The 25,197-nt window shown below is 45.1% G+C and overlaps 1 protein-coding gene across 1 annotated transcript; it reads right to left on the reverse strand.

Annotated features, from left to right (window-relative positions):
* Window positions 1–24,819, reverse strand: LOC115545295 (beta-1,3-galactosyl-O-glycosyl-glycoprotein beta-1,6-N-acetylglucosaminyltransferase). Its single transcript, XM_030358298.1, has 5 exons — window positions 24,726–24,819; window positions 8,433–8,858; window positions 8,250–8,343; window positions 7,756–8,160; window positions 1–788 (listed from the first exon to the last, which is right to left on the reverse strand). Exons 2-5 carry the CDS (start codon window positions 8,756–8,758, stop codon window positions 315–317), a joined length of 1,299 nt encoding a protein of 432 aa, XP_030214158.1. The 5' UTR covers window positions 8,759–8,858; window positions 24,726–24,819; the 3' UTR covers window positions 1–314.
* Between the last annotated feature and the right edge of the window lie 378 nt (window positions 24,820–25,197).

Below are 25,197 nucleotides of genomic sequence, written 5' to 3' on the forward strand. Positions count from 1 at the left end.
TTTAAAAACAAGTACTTCAGTACTTTTACTTAAGTAGACATTTGACTGTAGTACTTTTACTTGTACTTGAGTAAAATTTAGCAAGGGGTATCTGTACTTTTACTCAAGTAAGGAAGCTGTGTACTCTGTCCGCCTCTGGAGCTAACCAATAATCTTAAGGCAATCCACATACATTACTTTTGCATCTTAATGCTACAATGAAAGGATCCCAATAAATAACCAGCAAAAAATAAAGCGATATATGTGACTCGTCTGTGGACTCTGCCATAAGCGTATTATCAACCGTATTTTCCTACCATACATCATGTGTAACTTTACCACTGATCTACGTCTGTCAGTGCCTTGTGCCTCAGGTACCACTCCAGACAGTGAATGGCTATCGGGTCAGCTGCTAGGTCAAACTTATTTGCGAAAAAGTGATGCTGTTCCAGAAGCCACTGCAGGTCCCCGATGCCGTACACGCACACGGACCGAACGTGGTGTCCGCTACACATAGGGTAGACTGGCCCCTCGTGCCACTGCCACTTGACCATTCGTGCTCTGGCATTCATGTCGGTCAAGTCGTACTTGGCATCGGGCGGTGAGGAACCGGGAACACCGGGCATGCGTTGGATGGTGGCCCAGAGGAACTCGTCGGGGCTGTACGAGTCCTTGGCCCACTCGATCAGCTGCTGCACTCGCTGGTCCTGCAGCACACTCTGGACATAGCCGCGGCTAGCCAGTATGTAAGCGTTACCCGACATCACGGGAAGGTTGAAGGGTGTTGGCGCTTTCTTTTCTCCTGTGGCCTGTAGTGAAAGAAATGTTTTCACTTAGGGCCATTATAAAATCACACACACACACACACACACACACACACACACACACACACACACACACACACACACACACACACACACACACACACACACACACACACACACACACACACACACACACACACACACCGTAAAAGACCAGTCTGAAAGGCTAGGCATATTAAGTCAAAGTATACTTTGACTTTTTGGGCTTAATTTAAAGTATATTTAACATACTTTTAAAAAGTGTATTTTCTTCATTTTAAGCTGTATTTCAGTAAAAAGTACTCTATTTACTCTATCACCCTATATATGTCAGCTTCAGAACAACTCTGTAACATTACTACAGGTTCTTTAGGGCTGGATATTGGTACTAAGGTATCGACCAAAACAACCCAGTATCGAGTAGCATCGAACTCCGTTCAAACATACTTCCATTCTATACTTTTTAAATTACTTTCTATTTTTTAATGCTTTTGCTCGCACCCAATCACCAACAGCGTTCTTTGATTTAAAGGAGACATATTATGGTGTTTTCCCAACAAGTAAACATAGTATTTGAGTTCCAGAAAACATGTTTTTGAAGCTGTTTGCTGGAAATAGCTTTTAGGGAAAAGAATATCGTCTACCGCTATTCCCCTGTTTCAGTCCCTTCAGAATGCGCTGTTTCTCGTGCCTGTAGCAGACTGAACCACAGCATGGAGGAGAAGGGATTGTTGCCGTTTGTTGACTCCTGGAGCTCTATATCTATATAATATGATATAACATAATAATAATATTATATACAGGTAATTATATAATCTATCTAATATCACGGCCAAAAGCTATTTGCGCCTCGGATGATATTATGAATAATAAAGACTGTGTCTGACGTCTCTGGTACTTCCACAAGTAAAGACTCGTCGTGTGGGGGATATCTCGGCCATGGTTGAGAAGAATTGGGGGAAAGGAACTTTGGCATTGACTCTCTGAAGTCCATGAACCGTGACATGGAGAAGAAAAGGATCGTACTCCGGGAGCTGAGCTGCCGGACTGCCTCCGAGCTCCCCTCGCCGGAGCTGCCGGCCGCCGTCGAAGCCGTCCGGCCGCAGTCCGGCAGCTCCGGCGGTGTACTCCGGGAGCTGAACTGGTGCCGAAGCTAGGTTGCAGCTCCAGCGGACTAGCAGCTCTGGCAGACGAGCAGCTCCGGCTGGGGTAGCTCGGCGGCAGTCCGGCAGCTCAGCTCCGGGAGTACAATCCCTTTCTACTCCATGTCTCCTCCTCCCGACCTCCCTTTGGCGGCAGCTCCGGCGGGGTGAGCTCGGCGCCAGAGAAAGGGATTTTACTCCCGGAGCTTAGCTGCAGGGAGCCGAGTTCCCCCCGCCGGAGCTGCACGTCCGCTGGTCCACAAAATCTTGGCGATGCTCTGATTGGGGGGGAGTGGGGAAGTGGGAGGTAACATTCAAATGTGCCCCCTTCCTACGTAGGAAAGGGCGCCAAAACTGACTCGCTCGTTTGGTAGCTGGAGGCGGGCTGCTTCCAGAAATGCGTATCTCATTCAAAAAATCATGTACAGACTTATTTCAAAGTTTGTATGCGTGTGGGAGCACCATCTACCCACAATAACACCCCAAATCCCAGGAAAAGTGCTGTTTTCATAATATGTCCCCTTTAAAGCGCCGTGATTGGCCCATTACTGCAGAAGCTGCAACCCATACAGTCTGTGGATAGTTAGTTAGGTGTCAAACGGACTTGGGCTAGGTACCGATGGCCTAGTGTGAGTGCGCAATGAGCGCGGAGTGACTGACGGAGCTGGCCGTTCAGCCTGCCGGGACGTGACGCCACTAAGACGGTCAAAAGTATGACTAGACTACATGCCTGTGGCTTCTGATAAAAATAAGTTTGGAAGGATTATAATGCTTTTATAATCCCATATAAAAAGAGTTACATGAATCTAGTAACTCATTAAGCATGGAGGAACCCAAAGGGCGGGACGCTGCACCGTGTTCACAGGGCCAAGATGGGCCAGCGTCTCCTCAAGAGACCGCGCCACAACCGGCGATTCCTTCAGGTAAGATACAACTGACCATTAGCTTTTCCAACGACAGTTGTTGGTGGAAGGTGTTACTTACCGGCAGCTTTAGCTTCAGTAGCAGCTGAAAGTACAATACAATGCATTCAATGCATTTCTGAAAGTGCCCCGCCTACAGTTACCAAGCGAGCGAGCCAGTTTCGGCGCCCCCTCCTACGTAGGAAGGGGGCAAATTTGAATATTACCTCCCACTTCCCCTCCAATCAGAGCATAGCTACGATTTTGTGGACCAGCGGACGAGCGCTGGGCAGAGATGTTCGCGCATTTCAGAAGCAGGAATATTCCATACAAAAAAAGATGTCTAATTTGTCAGTTTGCCATGTGACTGCCTGGCAGAGAGTCCGCCGGAGCTGCCGGACTGCCGCGGACGCTCTGGCGGCAGTCCGACAGCTCCGGCGGGGGAAGCTCGGCAGCAGTCCGGCAGCTCCGGTGGGGGCAGCTCGGCGGCAGCCCGGAGGAGGATGCATGGAGGAGAAAGAGAGCAGCTGGCAACTCAGCAGTCTGGCAGCTCCGGCGGGTGTACTCCGGGAGCTGCACTGTCCGGCAGCTCAGCTCCGGGAGTACAATCCCTTTCTCCTCCATGTCTCCTCTTCCGGACTGCTGCCGAAGGCTGTCCGGCAGCTCCGGCGGTTGGTGCTCGGCGGCAGTCCGGTGTGGGTACCGGATTGACTTGGCTGGATTGACTCCTGCGCTTACAGATGACGTATCGACACTTGACGTATCGACGCAAGCCAACGGACAGAACCCGGAACGGTTGTATGTTTATAAACGGGGCTCAATCATGGACATAAAAAGAAGGCTCAATCCGTTTTGGTTTTGATTTCATTGAACGCAGCCCGCTCTTTCGCACAAACCACCATTGGAAACACGTCTAAAAGCACTGATGAATGCATATGTAACCCAGTTCCTGTTAGGGACTCTTATTCTGAAGGAGGAGAACGGAAGTGTCTGCCTGTGGGTAGCTGTTTTGACTCTTGTGTTGGGAGCGCTGGAAATAAAGTGGAGTTAACCGATTCTTCTTTTATATATAGTACAGGCAACAATAATTTGTACATTCGATTATTATTCATAGATTAGAAAACAAAAGGAGATCGTTAATACTTGGGAATAGAGTGGCGAAGTCACGCCCCTTCCGGTAGAGCTCATGGGACCTATGAGATCGAAAAATATGAATGGGTGTCAATGGAGAGAAAATAATTATTTGCTGGTCCCAGTCTTTATATGCCCTGGATTACACATATGTTGTTTGTGGATTTAAAGGATAATTGTTCATGCAAAGAGTTCGACCGTTTATTGTGCAATTGTTCAGATAAAGGCTGTAGAGAAAACACAACGAGAAAGACTACACGGCTCGTATGTGACGTCACGCTCCCTGCGACTGGCGTGGAGAAGACCGACAATCTTCCCATCGGCCTAACTGAAACTCTGCACGTGCCCCGATTTATAGTGGTTTTCACCTCTTTCGATGCTTTTATCCTCCCGATGGAAAAAGCGGTGAAGTGGGGCAGAGAGATCGCCATCTCTGTGCCGAGTTCAGTTTAAAGACAGCAGAGACACGCGGAACCTGTGGAAGGGCATTCGGACCATCACAGACTACAAGCCCGCGCCACAGATCTGCGATGACAACATCTCTCTGCTCAACAACCTCAACAGCTTCTTTGCACGGTTCGAAGCAACTAACAACACAAGCCCAAAGAAAACTCCACCCCTTCCCCACGATCAGGTTCTGTGCCTGTCCGCTGCCAGTGTGAAGAGGATATTCGCCACTATCAATTCACGAAAAGCAACAGGCCCAGACAACATTCCAGGCCGGGTGTTGAAGGACTGCGCTGAGGAGTTAAAGAATGTCTTCACTGACGTCTTTAACATTTCTTTGAGGCAAGCTGTAGTTCCGTCACATTTCAAGGCCACTATCATCATACCTGTGCCAAAGAAACCTGCTCCATCCTGCTTCAATGACTACCGACCCGTTGTACTGACCCCCATCTTGATGAAGTGTTTTGAACGGCTAGTTATGTCACACATCAAGTCCTCCCTCCCAGCCACCCTAGACCCCTACCAGTTTGCTTATCGAGCCAAACGGTCCACCGAGGATGCGATCTGCTCTGCTCTCCACCCTGCCCTCACCCACCTGGACACAACAGACTCATACGTCAGAATGCTGTTCTTAGATTTTAGTTCCGCATTCAACACCATCATCCCACAACAACTTATCTGTAAACTGGTCCAGCTGGGGCTCAGCACCTCGCTTTGCAACTGGGTGCTGGACTTCCTCAGCGAGAGGCCACAGACAGTACGGGTCGGCAATAACACCTCGAGCAGCATCACACTCAGCACTGGGGCCCCCCAAGGCTGTGTGCTCTCGCCCCTGCTCTTCACCCTGCTGACTCATGACTGCACACCAACCTACAGCACCAATCACATGGTGAAGTTTGCGGATGATACCACTCTGGTGGGTCTCATCACTAAGAACGATGAGACCAGCTATAGGAAGGAGGTCAACCTTCTGACCATGTGGTGCAGCAACAACAACCTCCTGCTGAATGTCAGCAAAACTAAGGAGATTGTTGTTGACTTCAGGAGACGCCACACTGAGCACCCACCACTGACCATCGATGGTGCGGCAGTGGAGCGAGTGAGTGGCACAAAATTCCTGGGGGTGTACATCAGCGACGACCTCTCCTGGACCACCAACACTGCATCACTGGCGAAGAAAGCCCATCAGCGCCTCTACTTCCTCCGAAAATTGAAGCAAGCACGAGCCCCCCCATCAATCTTGTGCACATTCTACCGAGGCACCATTGAGAGCATCCTGTTCAGCTGCATCACCGTGTGGGGCGGGAGCTGCACTGAATACAGCAGGAAAGCCCTGCAGCGCGTGGTTAACACAGCTGCAAAGATCATCGGTGCCCCACTCCCCTCCATGCAACACACATACAGCACTCGCCTCACCCGCAAAGCGACCAGGATTGTGAGCGAGGCCAGCCATCCCGCTCACAGTCTGTTCACCCTCCTGCCCTCTGGAAGAAGGTATCGGAGCCTGCATGCCCGCACCACCAGACTCAAAAACAGCTTCATCCACCAGGCTGTCAAGAAACTAAATTCTCTCCCCTCTCTCCCCTCAGCCACATCAACAGGGCTGTCAGTAAGCTGAAATACCCCCCCCCCCCCCCCGCTTTCTGCCTTGCTACACTGTGGACTAACTGTATTTGCAATATTACTATTACTATTACTAGTTTAAATACACACCATACAGACTGAAATTGCTGCTATTATTTATTTATTTATCTATTTAAAAAATGCACTACTACATGACTTTTTGCTGCCAGTATTGACTGCCTCTTTGCACAAATATTTTTACTTTATTTTATTCATACAGAACTCCTATATTTTATGTCATTGTCTATCTTGTCTATTTTTAGTGTTGTCTCGTATATTTGTGTTTGTGCCTTTGCACTTTTTATATGTTCACCGCGGGATAGGGGGAAACGTTTTCTCGATTCCCTCACATGTCTTGTACATGTGAAGTGTTGACAATAAAGCTGACTTTGACTTTGACTTTGAGTTCCAAGTGCGGGTGTGGTGACGTATATCATATGCGTCGAGAGCAGCGAAGAGCTGTTCACAAAGCGGCCTCACATAAAACCTAAAATTATGAAACTTCTTCACGAAAATTTTTAGTTTTCTTTGCATGAAAAATTATCATTTAAATCCACAAACAACATATGTGTAATCCAGGGCATATAAAGACTGGGACCAGAAAATAATTGTTTTCTCTCCATTGACACCCATTCATATTTTTCGATCTCATAGGTCCCATGAGCTCTACCGGAAGGGGCGTGACTTCGCCATGAAACGCGCATGCGCATTTAAAAGACAGCGTTTTAGGAAGTGCGTCATTATTGCGCATCTAGGACCCCGAGTCGATCTGTCGATCTACCGTTCAATCTTGACAGTAGATCAGTGGAGATGAATACATTTATAGATACCTAGGGGAAAAAATATTATACTTCCACGATACTTTTGAAAGGATGTACTAAGTACACTTTTAGTATGTCACCGTACTTTTGTCGCAATCAAGTATACTTAAGTGTACTCAATTAGTCCATAAGTGAGTAAATTTAAGTGGAAATAGTATGCTAAATTGGCACAACTTTTGACAAACTTTAAGTGTAAGTTATGATTTCTAGCATTCGAAACACACTTGCAGTACAATTGCATTATATCACCAGTGTGTTTGAAATCAGCTTTAAAAGGTAATACAGTTCAATTTATAGTATAATAGAAGTGTATTTTGAACACACTTTTTTTTTTCTTTGTTTTTACGTTGATACTTTCATAAACTGCTGTGAATAGGCATGTCTGCTTCTGCACTGGGGGAGCTCTTCTCTGGCACTGACTTAGCCCTTGACTGATCAGAGAAGGCACGGATGAAGCTTGAGGACTACAGAGGTCCACCTGCAGGGCGGCCCTCCACCAATCGTTCTGGGTGGTGGTACGAGAGGAGAGGGACCTTCCCTATCTTGTTTGACCTGGCCAGTATTTATAAATCTGCCAAGGCATCCTCCACACCAGCGGATAGAATATGTTCAACTCCAGGAAAGAGCATGCCTTGCCCCAAAAAAGGCAAAACACATACTCAATGCTATACCTAGACAGCATTGAGTATGGGTTTTATGAATGACAATGGATAGATACAGCTATACACACTATGAGGGGTAAGAGTAAAACAAAGATTCATGTAGGGGCGTGGAGGTACAGGTATTTACATTTAGGGTGCTGGATTTCAGGCATAGTATAGTATAGTATAAGGAAACATCAATATACTACTGCTCAGCTTCAAAGCAAGGATCAACAAGTCACAAATGGTTAACTTATAACAATAACCTTAAGTTGTCCGTCCACGATGTGGTGAGCAGCCTCTACCCTCCAACGCTTCCCGCCCGCCATTTTCTCCGTCTCCATGCTGTTGGCACCCTTCAGCATTTTCAGGCTCCTCACCATCTCCAGGTTGGTTTTCAAGGGGAAGTCCTGACCACACAGATTTATGAAATACTTCCATTTGGTGCTGACATTGAAGAGGTCAGCCATGCAGTTGATATCCGCTTGCACTCTTGGCCAGCCGGCATAGACCACGTCCACGGGTCGGCTGACCATGAAGACGTTAGGGAAACAGAAAGTGATGCTCATGACAGCTTCCAGGAACGCCAAGCTAGCCTTCTTGTCCACATGGACACAGTAAAGGTTTTGAGGTGCGTATATTGCTCGCAGCAGGTGTTCAAAGTTCTGGATCTGTACAAATAGCCAGCAAAATGAAAAAAAATTATTGTATTCATAGATTTAGGCTTGAAGTATATCATGAGTATGCCATCATATGTTACCTTATGGTGGACAACAATAGAATAAGCCAAGGGGAAATCCTCCTCTTCCTTGCTTAGAGGAAACATTGTGTACTTCTTCCTTGTCTGGAAGTTTCTGTAAATCAAAAATAAATATGAGCCACAAAACACTTCTTGTCTATACAGTTCCTTAAAAGTGTGTAATATTCAGAGATACTTGCCCACCTGCAATTCACGGTGGCATTAATGTAATTATCCTCTTTTCTAAGGAACTTCTTTCGGAAATCCTTGGAGATGCTCAATAACTTGGCGTTCTCCATGCAATCGATATCGCCCTGCAAGAGGGACGAGCAGTTGCATGCATCCTCTACATTCCCTTCATACTCTTTGTAAGCCAGCCATCTGTTGCTCCAGCTTAAGGTGGGGACCCATTCAATCTCTGTAGGACTGATCACAAAGACCACAGTCCACAGCAGTGCCACTATAGCAATGACTCTAAGAATGACGTTGGTGAAGCGGCGCCCATGCCCTAGCCTCGTAAACAATGCCATTTCCACAAGGAGAGTTCACGTATTATCCAGGATGTTTGTAGAAATGTCCAGCCAATGAAGACCAAGGAATCTAGTAACGATATCCCTTTCCTCTTTCTATCTGTTGAACATAAAATAAGCACATGATCAAGTTATTGTGGAGTGTGTTGTGGTTGAAGGCTGCATTCACTTATCAATGCGTACATGATACACCAGCCATCAACAACAAAAACATGGATCAGATGGTGCTCCATCTCTTTTCCAATATTGGTTTTGCTAGCAAAGCAGCCTGTCTAAAGGCCACAATGTGCCTAGGTGACGTTCACTGTGCTCCTCAGTACAAGGACAAAAAAAATTAGGTCAACACACAATTTCCTCCAGGTAATTAAAAGATAAAGCTCAAATAATATGTTTTGTTACCATGGTCGAAATGGTTAAATTTAAATGAATGAAAAGCACAATAAAACTACACAATTTCCCTTTTAGAAAGGGTCATCAGTTCAGGGGGAAACAAAACATGTCTCGATTACTCACTCAGTGTGCTTACATGACACCCGAATTTTTGGGTTAGTCGACATAAAGACAGACAAAGTACAACATGTGTTAGATTAGTACTATGAGAAACAGACCACTATTTCGGGTGCAATAAAATATGTCGCCTCACTTTCAGGGACCCATACATTTTTATAAATTGCATTGACATACATTTTTATAAAACTTGTGATGCAAAAAAATCAACAAGTACAACATGCACTTGCCTAATACTATGAGAAACAGACCACTATTTCAGGAGCACTAAAATATGTGCCTCAGATTCAGGGACCATACATTTTTATAAAACTTGTGATGCAATCAAATCAACATGCACAACATGTACTATACTACTGGTATGAGACTCATAGTATTATGCCGCTTTTCCACCGCACATGTAGCTCGACTCGACACGACACGACTCGACACGACTCGACACGGTAGCAGCGCGGGTCCTTTTCCACCGCAAATAGTACCTCCGGGACGTGGGCGGGGTCGGCTGCGCGAAAGGGCCGTGACGTATTTTTGTACGCGACCCAAACAACACCTACGTAACCCACACATGGACAGAACCCACATAACAACAATGGAGAACATCGATGCGATGGTATTCGTGTTCGTATTATTAGCTGGCATGTTGAAGAAGTGGAATATGTTGGCTGCGGCGCTGCTATGGCTGTTACCAGCATGGTTGCCATGTCGCTCTCGTGACTTCGTCACACTCTCTGGCCAATCAGTGGCCGGCCGTCTGCCGACGTCACCTTTTAGCATCGGCTCAGCCGCTTGGAACCTAGAGCGAGGCGGTACTAGAAAAAGCAGCCACTTCAGGTACCAGATACCATGTTTTCGCGGTGGAAACGCAAAAAAGGCGAGCTGAGTCGAGTCGAGTCGAGTCGTGTCGAGCTGGTACCATGCAGTGGAAAAGCGGCATTAGTCTAGAACATGTTGTACTTGTTGATTAGCTCAAGTTGTTATGGCAATGAAAAGACCCTCAGCTGATGAAATGATGTGTAACAGCAGAAACTATGTCAGGTGCAATCGTGCGCATTTTTGTTTTTTGCAAACAGGAGACGCAACCTTCCTGCTGGAAGGTTGCCTCTCCTGTTTGACAAAACCAACAATGCAGCACGAGTTCTGGAAATCAAATCAACAAGTACAACATTTACTATACTATTGGTACGAGATTCATCTGCACATGCTATAGGCCTACTTGTTGAATAGCTCAAGTTGCTATGGCAATGAAAACGCCCTCAGCTGATGAAATAATGCCAGTGTAACAGCAGAAACTATGTTAGGTGCAATCGTGCTGCATTTTTGCTTTGGTCAAACAGGAGACGCACCCTTCCTGCAGGAAGGTTGTGCTCGATTTCACTAGCCCATTTGAGCCTGTTCATTATTGTACAGCATCCATACTGTCATCGTTTGTGTAAAATAAACTGTAGAATATAGGGTTTGTGTTGTAATGGCACTAGTTTATGTGCAGCGCGGAGCGCGCAGGAATACATTTAGGTTATCTGTATGTTTGTTGGGAATAGGAGGGGGTTCGGAAAGTGACGGCGAGTGGAAGGTGCTCTCGCTTGATGCTCTCACATGTTTAACAATAACGAGTTAATAAACCTTTGGAATTAACATCTGTTTCACACTCGGTAATTCAAGACCTGTAAAAACTTCATTCATAGATACTTCCTCATAGTTGTTCCTCAGCTATCAAATTATTTGGTTGACCACAACTTCCTTAAGTTGGGCAACCCGTCTCTGGCACAGCGCCCTGGAGGCCAATGAGGCAGGTTGTGGAGGCGGTGTACCACAGATTTTCATCAGATGGCGCCAGTAAGAGCACTGGAGCCAATCATTGAAATGCGGAGTACCTGAGGAGCAGGTGGGGAAGCATGCTTTAAAAAGCATGCTTCCACACTCATTCAGGGCTCTCCTGGTTTGCGTGTGCGGAGAGACCAGTCTCCGTTGGTGATGTGATTACACCCGGAGGAACAAGACTGTAGATTCCTCCAAAGCTGTGTTTTGTTTGGTTTGCTAGATATATAATTTATGTTTGAATAAAAGTGCCATTTAAGTAAGCTCCAGTTCGTGTGCTGATTGGAAGGAGGCGGCTCACTCACCAAGCCGGGTTGCCACAATGGCCCTAATTAAAAGACAAAATGAATCCAGTGAATACGATCAGTGCTCCGGCTTAATGTTTGTGTGGGACTAAGGCTACGTTTACATGATGACGGTCTGAACAGAAGATGCAAAAGTGGCGTCGCGTTTTTACTTTTTATTCTGCGTTTAGACAAACGTTTTTCGGGAGGAAATCTGCATGCATACAGTGACGCAAAAGTGTGTGGAATTTGATTGGGTATGCATGCCAGGCGCAGGGCCGTCGGACTGCGGGGACAAAGGGGACAGTTGTGGGGGGGCCCAAGGCAGAGGGGGGGCCCATGACCAAAAAAAAAAAAAAATAATTTATTTTTACCCTTTGGCCAGCCTGCCCCCCCCGTCAACAATCGCTCCGGACCCCCCCCCCCCCCCCCCCCCCCCCCCCCCCGTCAACAACCTGGCGCAGGGGGGCCCATCAGTACCTATAGTATAGGGGCCCAGGATTTGGTGCATATCTTTCAATTGTGACGGCGTTCCCGTTTTCAAATCTTCGCAGTATTCTCTTTGGGCAATACTCTGCACAATAAACGAGCTGTCACTGGACGAAAGAGGCAAATCCATTATGTTGCATAGTTTGTGGTTTGGGCGGCACAAACCCCGGGTCGACACCTATTTCGCTCCGTTCATTGCTGAGCTCCAGAGTTTACATGAGAATGGTGTAGCTTGGATCGATAGTACTGGCCTGCAGAGGAATAGTAGAGTGCATGCACTAGTTTGTGTCTGTGATGCTGTGGCGCGGGCCATGATTCAAAACTTTAAACAGTTTAACGGAAAATATGGATGTGGCTTTTGTTGCCATGAAGGTGAAGTTGTTGACAAGGGAAAGGGGCACACCAGGGTGTATCCTGTACAAGCTGATATAGTACCGTTAAGATCCATGGCGAGCACAGTTGAGTTAGCCGAAAGAGCAACTGAGAGCGGCGAAGCTCAGATGGGTGTCAAAGGGGCGAGTCCTTTGTTTCTGTTACCTTCCTTTGACTTTGTCAAAGGATTTGTACCAGATTACATGCATTCTGTGTGTCTAGGAGTCGTTAGACAGTTTACCAACCTGTGGCTTGATGGCAAGTATAGTGCCGAAGAATATCACCTACTCCCTGACCAAATGAGACAGATTGACAGTGCCCTATGTGAGATCAAGCCCCCAAGTGAAGTCAGGCGAAACCCAAGACCGCTTTCTGAGAGAGCCTTTTGGAAAGCCACTGAATGGAGAGCGTTTCTGTTGTTGTATTCCCCAGTTGTTATGAAAGACTTTCTACCCAGAAGGTTTTACAAACATTGGATGCTACTTGCATTTGCATTACATATTCTTCTCTCCTCCGTGACAACGCAGGATCAGGTCAACTGTGCAGAACTGTGTCTGGTCCAGTTTGTGGCACAGATTCCTCAACTGTATGGCATCGAACACTGCTCATATAACTCTCATTTGCTTGTGCATCTGGCACAGAGTGTGAGGGACTGGGGGTCGTTGTGGGCCAACTCTGCATTTGTATATGAAGATGCAAATGGTAAGTTACTTGATTTGTTCAATGGCACGCAGGCGGTACCTTGTCAGATTTTCAAGTACTTCTTTGCCCAGCAGAGGTTAATTCGTTCAGGAACTGCAGTGTTTGAGGACGCACCAAGACCAGTCCGTGAGCTTTTTTGTAGATTAACCGGTTTGGATTATCTGGCGAAGGCAGGAACTGTCATTGCCAGGCACATAGTGATGTTGGGGAAATTTAATTACAGGCAGTTATCTGCGTGTAAAAGAGTTGCACTGGAAAATAGATTCCCATTAAACGATTATCTGCACAATATTCCTTGTCGAATATTCAAACGTTGTGTTGTATGGAAAATGTTACTGGCAACCCAAGGCTACGCAGCTGGCTACAAGAGAAACAATTCTGTAATTGCAACAGAAGGAACATATGGGTTGATAGCTTCTTTTGTAGTCTTATCCAAAGTCTGTCAATGCGAACAAGATTGTTCATGCTCAGAGTTGCTTATATATTATTATGAGTTGTCTCCGACGCAAAACCAATTTGTCGTCTATGACGGTGATATCAATGTCAATGTGTCAAAGTTCCTTGTTCAGGTTGAGAACACTGGACGTTTGATGGTGTGCACCTCAAGGGAAGTGAAGGCCAAGTGTACTCTTGTGGAACATGCTAACCGTGTTCACGTTGTAAAAATGCCTGCATTTGAAAGGGACTAAAAATAAGTTTCTTTGTGATAATCTACACTGCTCATTCGTTTATATATAGTTATTCTATCGAGAGTTTTCGGTCAAATTGACAAAACTTTATGTTAGTATACTTCAGAGTAAGTTTTTAACTCATGTTGCTTATTTTATTAACATATGATTCAACAAATGGTGTACAGGAGTAAACGGTTTAACATTTAAAATGTCATTTCTATTATGGATTGTGTTTTGTTCTTACCGTGCCAAATGTTTGCTTCCACTACATTGCAATTTGCAAAAGTGTAAAAGAGAATTTCTAATGAGGAATGTGAAGCCAAACGTATTGTGCACGACTATTTTATAATGTTCATGTCCTTCATATGACTTGTCTCTTAAAGTACACTGATTTTAATCGTACATGAAGCATACATAAGATAAATCATTTATAATTGGATATGCTTGTGTCTTGATGTTATTACACATGTACCGTTGTGCTGTTTAAGAAAATACATTCATAGTAAAAGTTCCATGTAACATGATATTGTGCATTATGAAAGGTACAAGGGATAGAGAAGGGGGCCCAGGACAATAGAGGACTTTGTAGTGGCGAGGGGTACTGACTTTGGCAGGGACTCTTGCTGGGCTAGTTTAATTTTGACAAACATTCTACATCATGCGTGATATATTATCAGCACTTATATCGACTTTCTGACGTAAAGATCTAGATCTTCAGATTGTTTTATTCAAGAAACTCTTGGTTTCAATATCTATTTTGTAAAGTAAATCCACGCAGATTATTTCCAAGTGAAGTGTATTCCCTTCGATGTAACATGTCATACACAAAATGGTGTCGAAACTGGCAGCATCCGATTTGTTTTGAATATTTTACATTTCCAACATACCATACTGTGGTACATTAAGCCTAAGTACCATGGTACTTAGCGATGTACCATGCTTTACCATGGAACATTATACTCATGTACCATGGTACACGATGGCATCGAGCAATGCACCATGATACAGTAAGTTATGTACCATGGTATACCAGGGTACTAAGTTATGTACCATGACGTACCATGGTATACCATGGTATGTACCATGGTATACCATGGTATACCATGGTAAAATTTCACATGGGACGGCCCTGGCCAGGCGGCTAGGTGGTGCTGTGCTACACTATCACAGAACACCACCATGTCTGAGCGCATGCGTAGAAACTTCCTTCTCTTATCTGCGCCGCGAAAACCAAAAAGATCCTTCTCTGTTCAGTAATATTATCTGAACATATCCTTTACATTTCATGGGAAGACTCTTCCAAGTTTATTAGAGCTACCAGAGCAGCTTGAAGGTCCGAAGCATGGAAATAATCCAACATGTTTGTTTATTTCCCTATACTGGTGCATGTATGCACGGTAAACATGTACGCGACGTGAGCAGATCTGAGAAGAGTTTTGCGTCTTAGCAGTGTAGACGGAAACGCTACGGCGGAGCGTATTCAAGTTTTAAACGAAAGGCACTTCCGATAAAATATTATGTCGTTTTTACCCGTAAGCGTCCTCGTGTAATCGGGGTCTAAGCGTCCACACGGAGCCGAAACGGGCGAAAACGATCCGGTTTCGACTTATGCGGTTCAGGAATATTTCCGTTAAGATGGAGTCATTGCGAAACCGCATCGAGCTGTAGAAACGCTGTAGTAAATATTCATGGTGCTGGTTCTCCACAGAAAAAAGTGTAGCGCATCAAGCCTGCGCGCATACAGCCTGCGCGCTGTATACAAACATTCAGTCACGAGGAGATTCAACCTTTTAAATTGAGCAGAAATACTTTTTAATGTACAGTTAGTAATTAAATCAAGGGGCTTTATGCTTTAATGATACGAGTACACAATTAACATAAGATAAAGACTACCACCAACGACTAGGTGGCGGCACCTGTAACCAATTGTATACTAACTAAATATATGTGTTATTAGAATAAGACGATGATAAGCCACGCTTCAGTTACTAGCACACGGAGTTACAACAATAAAGCCATGTTCCTAAAGTCACGTTCTGATTAATGAAGTAACATTACATGGTACCATTGAGTGGTCCAACAGAATTCATGGAAAGTGTGAAGCCGCCTGAAAATCTGAATTGGACTGGAAATGTGGATTGCGAGTGGGGAAGGTTCAAGCAACGATTCATGCTTTATCTGAAAGCCCTCGGACTGGACGACAAGCCCGATGCACGGTTGATTGCACTGCTTCTTACCGTCGCGGGACCGCAAGCACTTGGCTGCATGGGAAAATGGGAATGAATACCCATTACGCTCACACTTGGCTGCATGGGCAAATGGGACTGAAGACTCTGTCTCCATCCCTCCACTTTGCAATCTATACTACCTTATGGGTGGGGATTGATTGTATCCCAGGCACGGCATCCTGCAGCGAGCCAGTATGGAAGGCTGGTTAGCCAACGACGGTAAGATCCCACCTTGAAGCCCGGGACAACCTAAAATAGGCACAGTCACGATTACTTGGCAGGGTCACTGTGAGCACTGGCTCACTTGATCATGAAGTGACGAACTGCAACCATCATAGGAAGAGCCAGCTGGTGAAAGGTGGAGGGGGAACCGGAGTCAGATATGTCAGCTCTGGCAGTGGAGGTGGTGGTCTTGGAACGGGGCATGTCGCGTTTTATTCTGTTTAAATTTTGTGGTATAAAGGCCTACTAGCGCATGAAATGTTTTCGGTTTAGTGCATGACTCTGGGAACAGCTTGGATTCAAGGCGGCTGATGGTAAACCCACCTATATCAACCTTTGGTTTTGGATATACTGGCTTAGATTCCCTTCCCAATAGATTGGTTTTAGTTTACGGATGGTTATGGTTAGGCGTATCCACGGTGGTTGCACCAACAGCGTTGTTAGGTTTGCTTATCGTTGAGTGCGCATGGTTTTGCCCATTGCGCAACGGGGGAGGTATTGAGGAGAATTAGAAAACAAGGTTTTTCTTCACCATACTTGTAAACAATGATTGATAACCAGCTAAATGAGTGTGGAATATTTTAAAAAACAATGTAAGAAAAACAATCACTACCCCAATGGGACACATTCCCATACCTGGAGGACCATTTTGACATTTGGTCGGGGACTATGTGGACATGTTGTACATGTGGTTGTCATTGACAGGTTCAGCAGATGGGTAGAAGCAGTCCCATCAAAAGACCAAAGTGCGGCTACAATAATCAAGTTTCTGACTAGAGAAGTCATGCCAAGGTTTGGAATTCCGTCAGTAATAAGCTCAGAAAATAGGGCAACGTTTATTCAGTGAACACTCAAACAACTGTTTCAACATTTGCATGTCAAATAAAGACTAGATTACGCCCCCATCCTCAACCACAAGGTATGGTGGAAAGAGTGAATGGGACGCTCAAGACAAAAATTAACAACATTTTTGCAAGCACTAAATTGAATTGGATTGATTCACTACCACTGACACTAATGAGTTATCGCATGCAAGCTAACAGAACGACGCACCTAACCCTGCATGAAATGCTTAAGGGTCGACCCATGCATTCAACTAACATTCAAGGGTCCCAAAAGGGACTTCCATTAGAGTAATTAGAAATAGAATTAAGGAAAATATGTTTGAACATCTAACTGTTGTACATAAGTTTGTAAATCCAGCGAAAGAAACACAAAGTTCCAGAGTTGGAGGATGATCCACCCAAAGGGGTGGAACAAGTTGACCAAGTGTACTTAAGGGTGTTCAGGAGAAAGTCGAACGAGCCCAGGAGAGAAGGACCATACAAAGTCACCAACGCAACACCAACAGCCATCCAGGTGGAAGGAAGTGCCACTTGGTATCACCTCAACCACTGCACAAAAGCCGCTCAACCCAAAGCCAGGGATGAGCGTGAGAAGGAGCGTGAGGAGGAGCCAGATGCAGACTCGGCTGGGGCTGACCAACTACCCTGGGACCAGACCCAGTCGAGCGAGGAGCAACAGCCACACAATGACGCGGAAAATGGCGAGCCTGCTTCTGATCCTCTACGGGTAGGCCCAGATTCCGCTTGCTCAAGGACAGATCCCGAGGAATGATGAAACTATGGAGATACCTGGAACGGCCAGGAATCAGGGGCTGGTACTGAAGGAAGCGTAAGAGAGACACGGAACACGGTCTAACAGTAAAGTCACAAAAGACATGGGACTACAATAGCGAGTATAAATTACGTATGAAGGAATATTTGCTTCTTAAAATAGTGTCAGAAAGAACATTCAACTTAACGCTAAAAGCAGAAGCTCCTTGTATAATCAAAAATCAAACAAAAATCAAGAGGTGTTACGCCCCACCTCTAGTTGGCCCTACTGGGGCTTACAACAAACCACCCTTGACCCTCAATATCAAAGGACACTTTTTTACAAAAACCCAATCAGTGGGATTTACTTACATAAACATATGAAAAGGACACGACATTAAGATATACAACAAAGTCCAAAACATAAAGACAAGACAAATCCCAGAGAGGCGGCCCGACCAGCCAGCAGTCCCATGACCAAAAGCATCCCCATGGGAAGGGGAATCTCTCGCTTTTAACTCCGGTCCTGACGAGCGGTCCGGGTGCTCCTATTCAGCTCCACTGATGCAGCACACCTGATCATGGGCTGAGACATGCCAACAGAACAGGGACAAACACAGAAAGCAAGCCCCCTTCTGAGGCTGAAGTGTGCACGTTTAACTTGATTGTGCCCCCTGCACCACCCAGAGACCAATGCACTGCCAGTGGGGTGTAGAGGGGCGTAACAACCTGTAACAGTTATTCTGCAACACTTTCAATCAAACAAAGACTTCATTCATAGATACTTCCTCATAGATACTTCCTCAGCTGTCAAATGATTTGTTTGACCACAACTTCCTTATGGCTCTAATTAAACGACTAAATGAATCCAGTGTTACGATCAGTGCTCCGGCTTAATGTTTAATTGTTAATTTAATTTTAATTGTTTAATTGCCGGACGCGTTACGGCTGCGGCACGTCTTGGCCGTAGTCACCGCAGCAGATAGGTTCCACTCTAATCAATGAGACCACTTCCACCGGGGCGCGGCTGCGGAACGTCTCAGCAGCGTCCCAGGAGCGGCTCGCCGCGCCGCAGCGCTATCATTCCGTAGCATTTCTATTTTTGCCGCAAGCCGTTGCTGAACCGCGTCAAATTCAACAGAGCAGATCGAGCAGGGCCGGAAGTGAAAAAGTAAAAGCCATAGAGCATCCGGTCAATTTTCTAAATAAAACACAATACTCAGCTCATGTAGCCTATCACAACTTCACATCAACATTATTACGTCATGACCGGTGGCACCACGTCAGCAGTCAATCAATCAAAGGGTCTCAGAGGGTCGGCAACATGGACGACGAGAGACTCATTGTCGAAGTTCAGCAACGTGAAGTCATTTATGTACCAAATCATCCTTTTTATAAGGACAATGTCAGAAAGGACAAAGCGTGGCATTTAATTGCAGTAGTTTTGGGAGTGGAAGGCGGGTACATTTTAGGAATATCGCGTGATCTCGTGTGAATACTGCTGCCGCTGCGCTGCCGTAACGCGCCCGGTGGAAATGCAAGCAGGGCAGAGTCGCAGCCGTTCCGTGCCGCAGCCGTAACGCGTGCGGTGGAATCCCCGGCGTGAGGCTGAGTTTACATGATGGCGGTCTGAACAGAAGACGCAAAAGTGGTGTCGCGTTTTCACTTTTTATTCCGCATTTAGGCTAACGTTGAGACTGACACAAGAGTGTGTAATTCGATTGGGTAATGCATGCCAGGCGTCTAGGTGATGCTGTGCTACACTATCACACAACACCACCATGTCTTAATGCATGTGTAGAATCTTCCTTTCATCTCTTATCCGCGCCGCGAAAACCAAAAAGATCCTTCTCTGTTCAGTAATACTATTATCTGTTTAGCGTTGGATCAAGTGTGATATTTAACAACGGTTTTGTAGATATGGAGGGTGGAGATGCAGTGACCACAGGAGATCTGTTAACTTCCTGTTCTTCCTGTTCACACCTGTCTTATCAGCAGCACAAGAGACAAGAACTTCAAAAAAAAAAAGAAGCAACAACTGCCATTTACAGTGCTGTACTATTATTCGTTTGTAGGCTATGTACTTTATTAAATTGTTTTAATCTATTACATACAGGGTTCTTCCCGTTCGTCCCGTCCCACCCCTAGTGCTGATATTGTAGTGGGCTGGTCTGGACAGAAAATGCCAGGGCTGAATTTTTGTCCCAGTCCACTCTGACCCATGGGGGGAGCTGGTTCCACAGTAAAGGAGCCCAGTAACTGAATGCTCTACTTCCCAGTCTGTTTTTAGAGATACTGGGAGTCACAAACAGACCTGCATTCTGGGAGCCAAGACTACAAGACTTCCATGAATGTGCATTTGAAGGAGAGTTTGCTTTGTATTCCAGCTGGCAAATTTATATAGGCTACTATAGATCCATTTCAAAACACGTTCCAAGTAGGGTATAGGACAAAGCATAATACATCCTGGAATGAGTGAAGCTTGCCTGCTGACATGTTAAAATGACTGCCACAACTGCCATGAGCAAAGAGCAAAACCATTTGTACATAGTGTAGGCTACAGTAGCCCATTCAATATTGAATGAAGTAGGTTACTGTACACTCTTTGTCACTGTACAGCAGGGCTATTCAACCTCCTTAACAAGTGGGCCGAAAAGGAAAACCACTGGGGGTTCATGGGCCACACAGAGTAAAACTATGTGAATGAATCGCTACAAATAAATCATACTTAAAGTAGTGTTAACTTAATATATATAGTACTACTACATGGAATAAACTGGTCAGACGCATTCCTTCCTTCTTCACTTTTAATCCTATCATTATAAAAGATTTTGTTCTCACATATTTTGGACAGGTATTTAGAATTCAACAATGTTGTAAGAATCATCACAAAAGAGAACTACTGTACATATGAGACATTTTGAGCCAGTGAGTCAGTGAGAAAGATTGCACTGCCTTAAATTGCCTAGTTCGGCTCATCCTGAGACACTCATGCAGCTTCTTATAGGTCATGGAGCAACGTGCCCTTGTTCTGATGGCATTCATATGAGAAAAGCTAGACTTGCACGTATCGGTTGAGCCAAACATTGTCAGAATAAGTGATGCCAGTTCCTGATTGTGGGGTACTGATACTGGCTATCACCGGCTACACACAGAAACCTGATTTGCATGCAACTATGTTTCTCCTTTATTTTATTTATTTTTTGCATGCAACCTCGTGCGGGCCAGAAAAAAATTAAGAGGGGCCGCATTTGGCCCACGGGCCTCTAGTTCAATAGGCCTGCTGTACAGAGTAGTCAATATGATTTGCTTGTACAGCACCTTAAAAAACTCACTGTAGCCTATATTCATAGGCACACCCAGCCTCGCTTTCAATATAACACACACTCGCATTCTGTAATCACTGTCAGTAGATAATAATATGAAAACAATATAAAATGTCTTCCAGCAAGAAAAAATTATCTGTTTACTGTTAATGGATAAAGGTCAACAGATGCGCAATGCAGGGCTCTCCATTTTTTAACTGAGTTCAGAGTGAGATTTTGTCGGCTTTGGGGGGGGATATATTAATATGTGACTGCATACAAATTTGTCAACAGACATGGTGACTAATGTATGATAGTAGGCATTATTGGCCCTTAACACTGATATTCAGAAACAACACTGCCTCAAAAGGATATTGGCCTAAGCAACACCAGTGGAGGCATATACTTTCCCCTAAACTTTTAAACATTGCAAACGTGCAAAATATATATTATATTTATGTGGCATTCAGTCCAATGCTTACAAATATATCTGTGGCATTCAGTAGGCCAATGCTGTGGTAAAGTGTGCAAAGTATGAGTATGAATATTTGATGGAATATGAGTATGTGTTTCCTTCTGTTACATAGATAGAACTTTATTAATCCCCTTCAGGAGAAATGTGTTAATGTTTGCCCCTATAAAACAATAATGGTAAAAAAGATGTTTACAAAACATGACGGTAAATCTAAAGTCAAACCGTCCAATCTGAAGGCTTTACTTAACCACTCCCCCTACTCACTTCCACCAATGCAAAGCGAACAGAACTGAGTAGGGGAGGGCGTAGCCCAACTAGTTTGTGACAGACCCAGAGGAACGCAATGCAAATTAAATGTGAACATGTATTGAGGCTTTAAAGGGACTCTTACCTTTGTTGCATTTTTACACTTTTTTTGGATAAGGTTAAATTGGTATTAATAAGGTAATAACACTCTAATATGCAAGACAGACCCACCAGGAGTAAAAACAAACAATTATTTTACTCTCATAATATTTAGTGAAAACTTCAACCAATAAAATTCTTCGGACCGAATGACCTTATTGGCCGACAGACCCGTCTGTTTGCTGCATGGATATATAAGGTTTTCCGTCTGCTTCTTGTGGCGCATTCGGGCCCGCGTCATCAAGGCGCGTCCTCAACTAGAGGGTTTGTTTTGATTCCACGGCAGACAGTAGCGAGTAGCGACCGTAGCGACTGACGATGGCAGACCAAAGTGGTCCACGGCGTACTGAAACTGTACCATTCAGTCCGATTAGGGGACTCATCTCGGACTCAGACTCACAGAGTTACCCTCCTCTGGAGCCTCAGGAAGACCTCCAGACTGTTGGCCACCAACTGCACCATTCAGTCCGACAAGGGGACCCGATTCGGCCTCAGAAGCCAAGTGGTCCCGCTCCCCTGGATGATTCTCAGGACCTCCAGACCGTTGGCAACCAACCGCACCACTTAGTCCGATTAGGGGACCCGTTTCGGACTCAGACGCAAAGTTGTCCCGCTACTCTGGAGCTCCGGGAAGACCTCCAGACCGTTGGCACCCAACCGCACCACTCAGTCCGATTACGGGACCCATTTCGGACTCAGACGCGACGTTGTCCCGCTACTCTGGAGCTACAGGAAGACCTCCAGACCGTTGGCACCCAACCGCACCGCTCAGTCCGATTACGGGACCCATTTCGGACTCAGACGCGACGTTGTCCCGCTGCTCTGGAGCTACAGGAAGACCTCCAGACCGTTGGCACCCAACCGCACCACTCAGTCCGATTACGGGACCCATTTCGGACTCAGACGCGACGTTGTCCCGCTACTCTGGAGCTACAGGAAGACCTCCAGACCGTTGGCACCCAACCGCACCATTCAGTCCGATTAGGGGACCCATTTCGGCCTCAGACGCTACGTTGTCCCGCTACTCTGTTTGTAATGCTCATACACCTTTCTTATACTCAGTGGGACCACTGTCCTTCAACATGGGGCCTCAAAATGGTATCACACGAAGCCCATAGAATTACAGTGAGCCACCTGCTAAATTTCTTGTTTACTAGACCCCTGGTAGATATTATGACCCCTGGGAGTCTAAACATAACCCATGGGATTCTAAACATAACCCATGGGAGTCTAGAACTTTTGTACTGTAGCGACCCTGGGACAGTTAAATAGTTTGTGTGTTATGTGTTACATTATATTTCGTTGTCCGCTATGCCAGTTGTTTTATGTGCATGTATTGTAATGTTCTTCTTGTCAATCAGCGTGGGGGCGAATCATTAGGTCAGCTGGGGGAGGGCCTTGGAAGAACAGGAGGGTGGGGGCCTGCACGCGAGTGAGATCGTGTTGGGGGTTGCCGGGGTAACCGGGGTTTGTTTTGTGTCGGTTTTCTGCCGTTGGTTACAATGTTACAGGTTTCAGTGACCTGGTTTTGGTTCATTAAAACTACCTTCAACTACTAATGACTCGACATCATTATGTCACCGGCGAGGTCGTTACAGTACTCAAAATAACGCTTAGGGGGTGGGGCATTGGAGGAAGGCGGGATGATTTGAATGTGCTGTAATTCTCAAATGCAACAAAGGTGAGAGTCCCTTTAATAAAATCCCGGACGATTTTGAAATTTCATCCGGACGCATTTGATTCCTACCCTTCCACTGTTAAATAGCGGCGCAAGTTGTGTGGCGTGTGAGCGTGTGCATGGGTTGAATGGCGTGCGTCTCACGGAGAGCCCTGCGCAATGTTCAGCTGTCAGAAATGTGTTGTAATCACTTGTATTCCTCATAGCTCCAGGCTGTGAGGAAATCAGCAGCCCGCGATCGCAGCTCCTTTGATGTGAACGCGCACAGAGCGCATCGTTCAGAGCCGGACAATGATGTCGTAGTAAAGCCCTCAGGTCTACTCTGCATGTATTAACTGTGGCTAAACATCAACTGCACTGAAGTCATCATAACTTCATAAGTTCTCATTTTCAAATGATTAGGAATACTATTATTGTTATTTGAAGCCGTGTCAGGCTTGACTGTGGGTGGTGTGGTCCTCTGTGTTTGGTAGCGTCTATAATACAGTAATATTTTTGTCGACATTATCAAACGGAAGAACTTTTATTATGAAGAGCACAGTTCAACAAGCACTGGTTTCCGCCCACCGGCGGAAACCAGATATTGAGTGGTAAATTCGTTTCGCTCAGTAAGGACCAAAAAACGAATAAACGAACTGAAATTTTGATTTTCGTTTTTTTGACAAAACGAAGAAACGAATAATCTAACTGAAATTTGTTTTCTGGTTTCTGCTTGCGTCAATTATTCCCAGAAAACAGAGTAATAAAACGTACCTTGCTCTATTTTTATTGTTCCAACTTTTGCAAATTTAATTGAGGATTGCATCGTCACTTTGCATATTAAAATACACTTTGAATAACTTATTTACAAATTACATTATAAATTTACAATTAATTGTCAATTGCGTAATGTAGGCTAATGACTTATTGAATTGCAAATTGCTTATTGCATTGCCATTTGAATTTTGCTACATATATGCTTCCATAAGACCGTGTCAAGAGAGAAGAAAGTATCCGTAGGGACCCATTGTAGTCAAATCGGTCACCACACAAACGATTGACTTTAAATTATACAATGGTTTTTTTTTAAAAAAAGGAAACATTATTTAAAAAACGGAATGAATAGTGCTGATCTAACGGTGGTCATGAAGAACAGATGGACAACGACAACTCTGTTACACTGATTCAAGGCAAATATGAACATTTTATATTTTCTATCATTATTTTGTGCCGAACTCACCTTATGTCGATGGTGTGTGGTTTCTGTCCTATGGCCAAATGATCAATCATGCCTCATTTCAGTTCTCGCAATTGGTTTCAGTCCATAATTTCCTTGTACCTGTTACCTTGACTCTGTAAGGGGGTGGGCCATATCTAGCCATCTCAGACTACCACAGGGCTGTGGATTCCAATCTTGGTTAATCGCATGTTCTCTCCCTATAACGTCACTTCCAAGAACCAAATGCAAGTATAAATTGTGTGTTTGAATGTGTTTATTTTTCTAGTCCATGCAGCAAAAATAAAAATGCTTGCGGCCAAATAAGAAATAAGAAAATATGATATTCGTGAACCCCTCCATCCATACTTTGTATCCATGGCGTGCAGGTAAATCAGTACAATTACGTCCTCTACTGGTTGTGTTTAAAACAACCGAAGGACGAAAAACACGCGGGGAAGAACTCTGCCTCCAGGTCCATGCTACAGGCGCTCGA

The sequence above is a fragment of the Gadus morhua genome, chromosome 6 (genome assembly GCF_902167405.1).
Source record: "Gadus morhua chromosome 6, gadMor3.0, whole genome shotgun sequence".
Classification (NCBI taxonomy): domain Eukaryota; kingdom Metazoa; phylum Chordata; class Actinopteri; order Gadiformes; family Gadidae; genus Gadus; species Gadus morhua.

Coding starts and splice junctions, on each gene's coding strand:
- LOC115545295 (XM_030358298.1), bottom strand. CDS start 8,758: ATGGCATTGTTTACGAGGCTAGGGCATGGGCGCCGCTTCACCAACGTC. Junction 8,161..8,249: donor CTATTGTTGTCCACCATAAG/GTAACATATGAT, acceptor CTATTTGTACAG/ATCCAGAACTTTGAACACCT. Junction 789..7,755: donor TCGTGGACGGACAACTTAAG/GTTATTGTTATA, acceptor CTTTCACTACAG/GCCACAGGAGAAAAGAAAGC.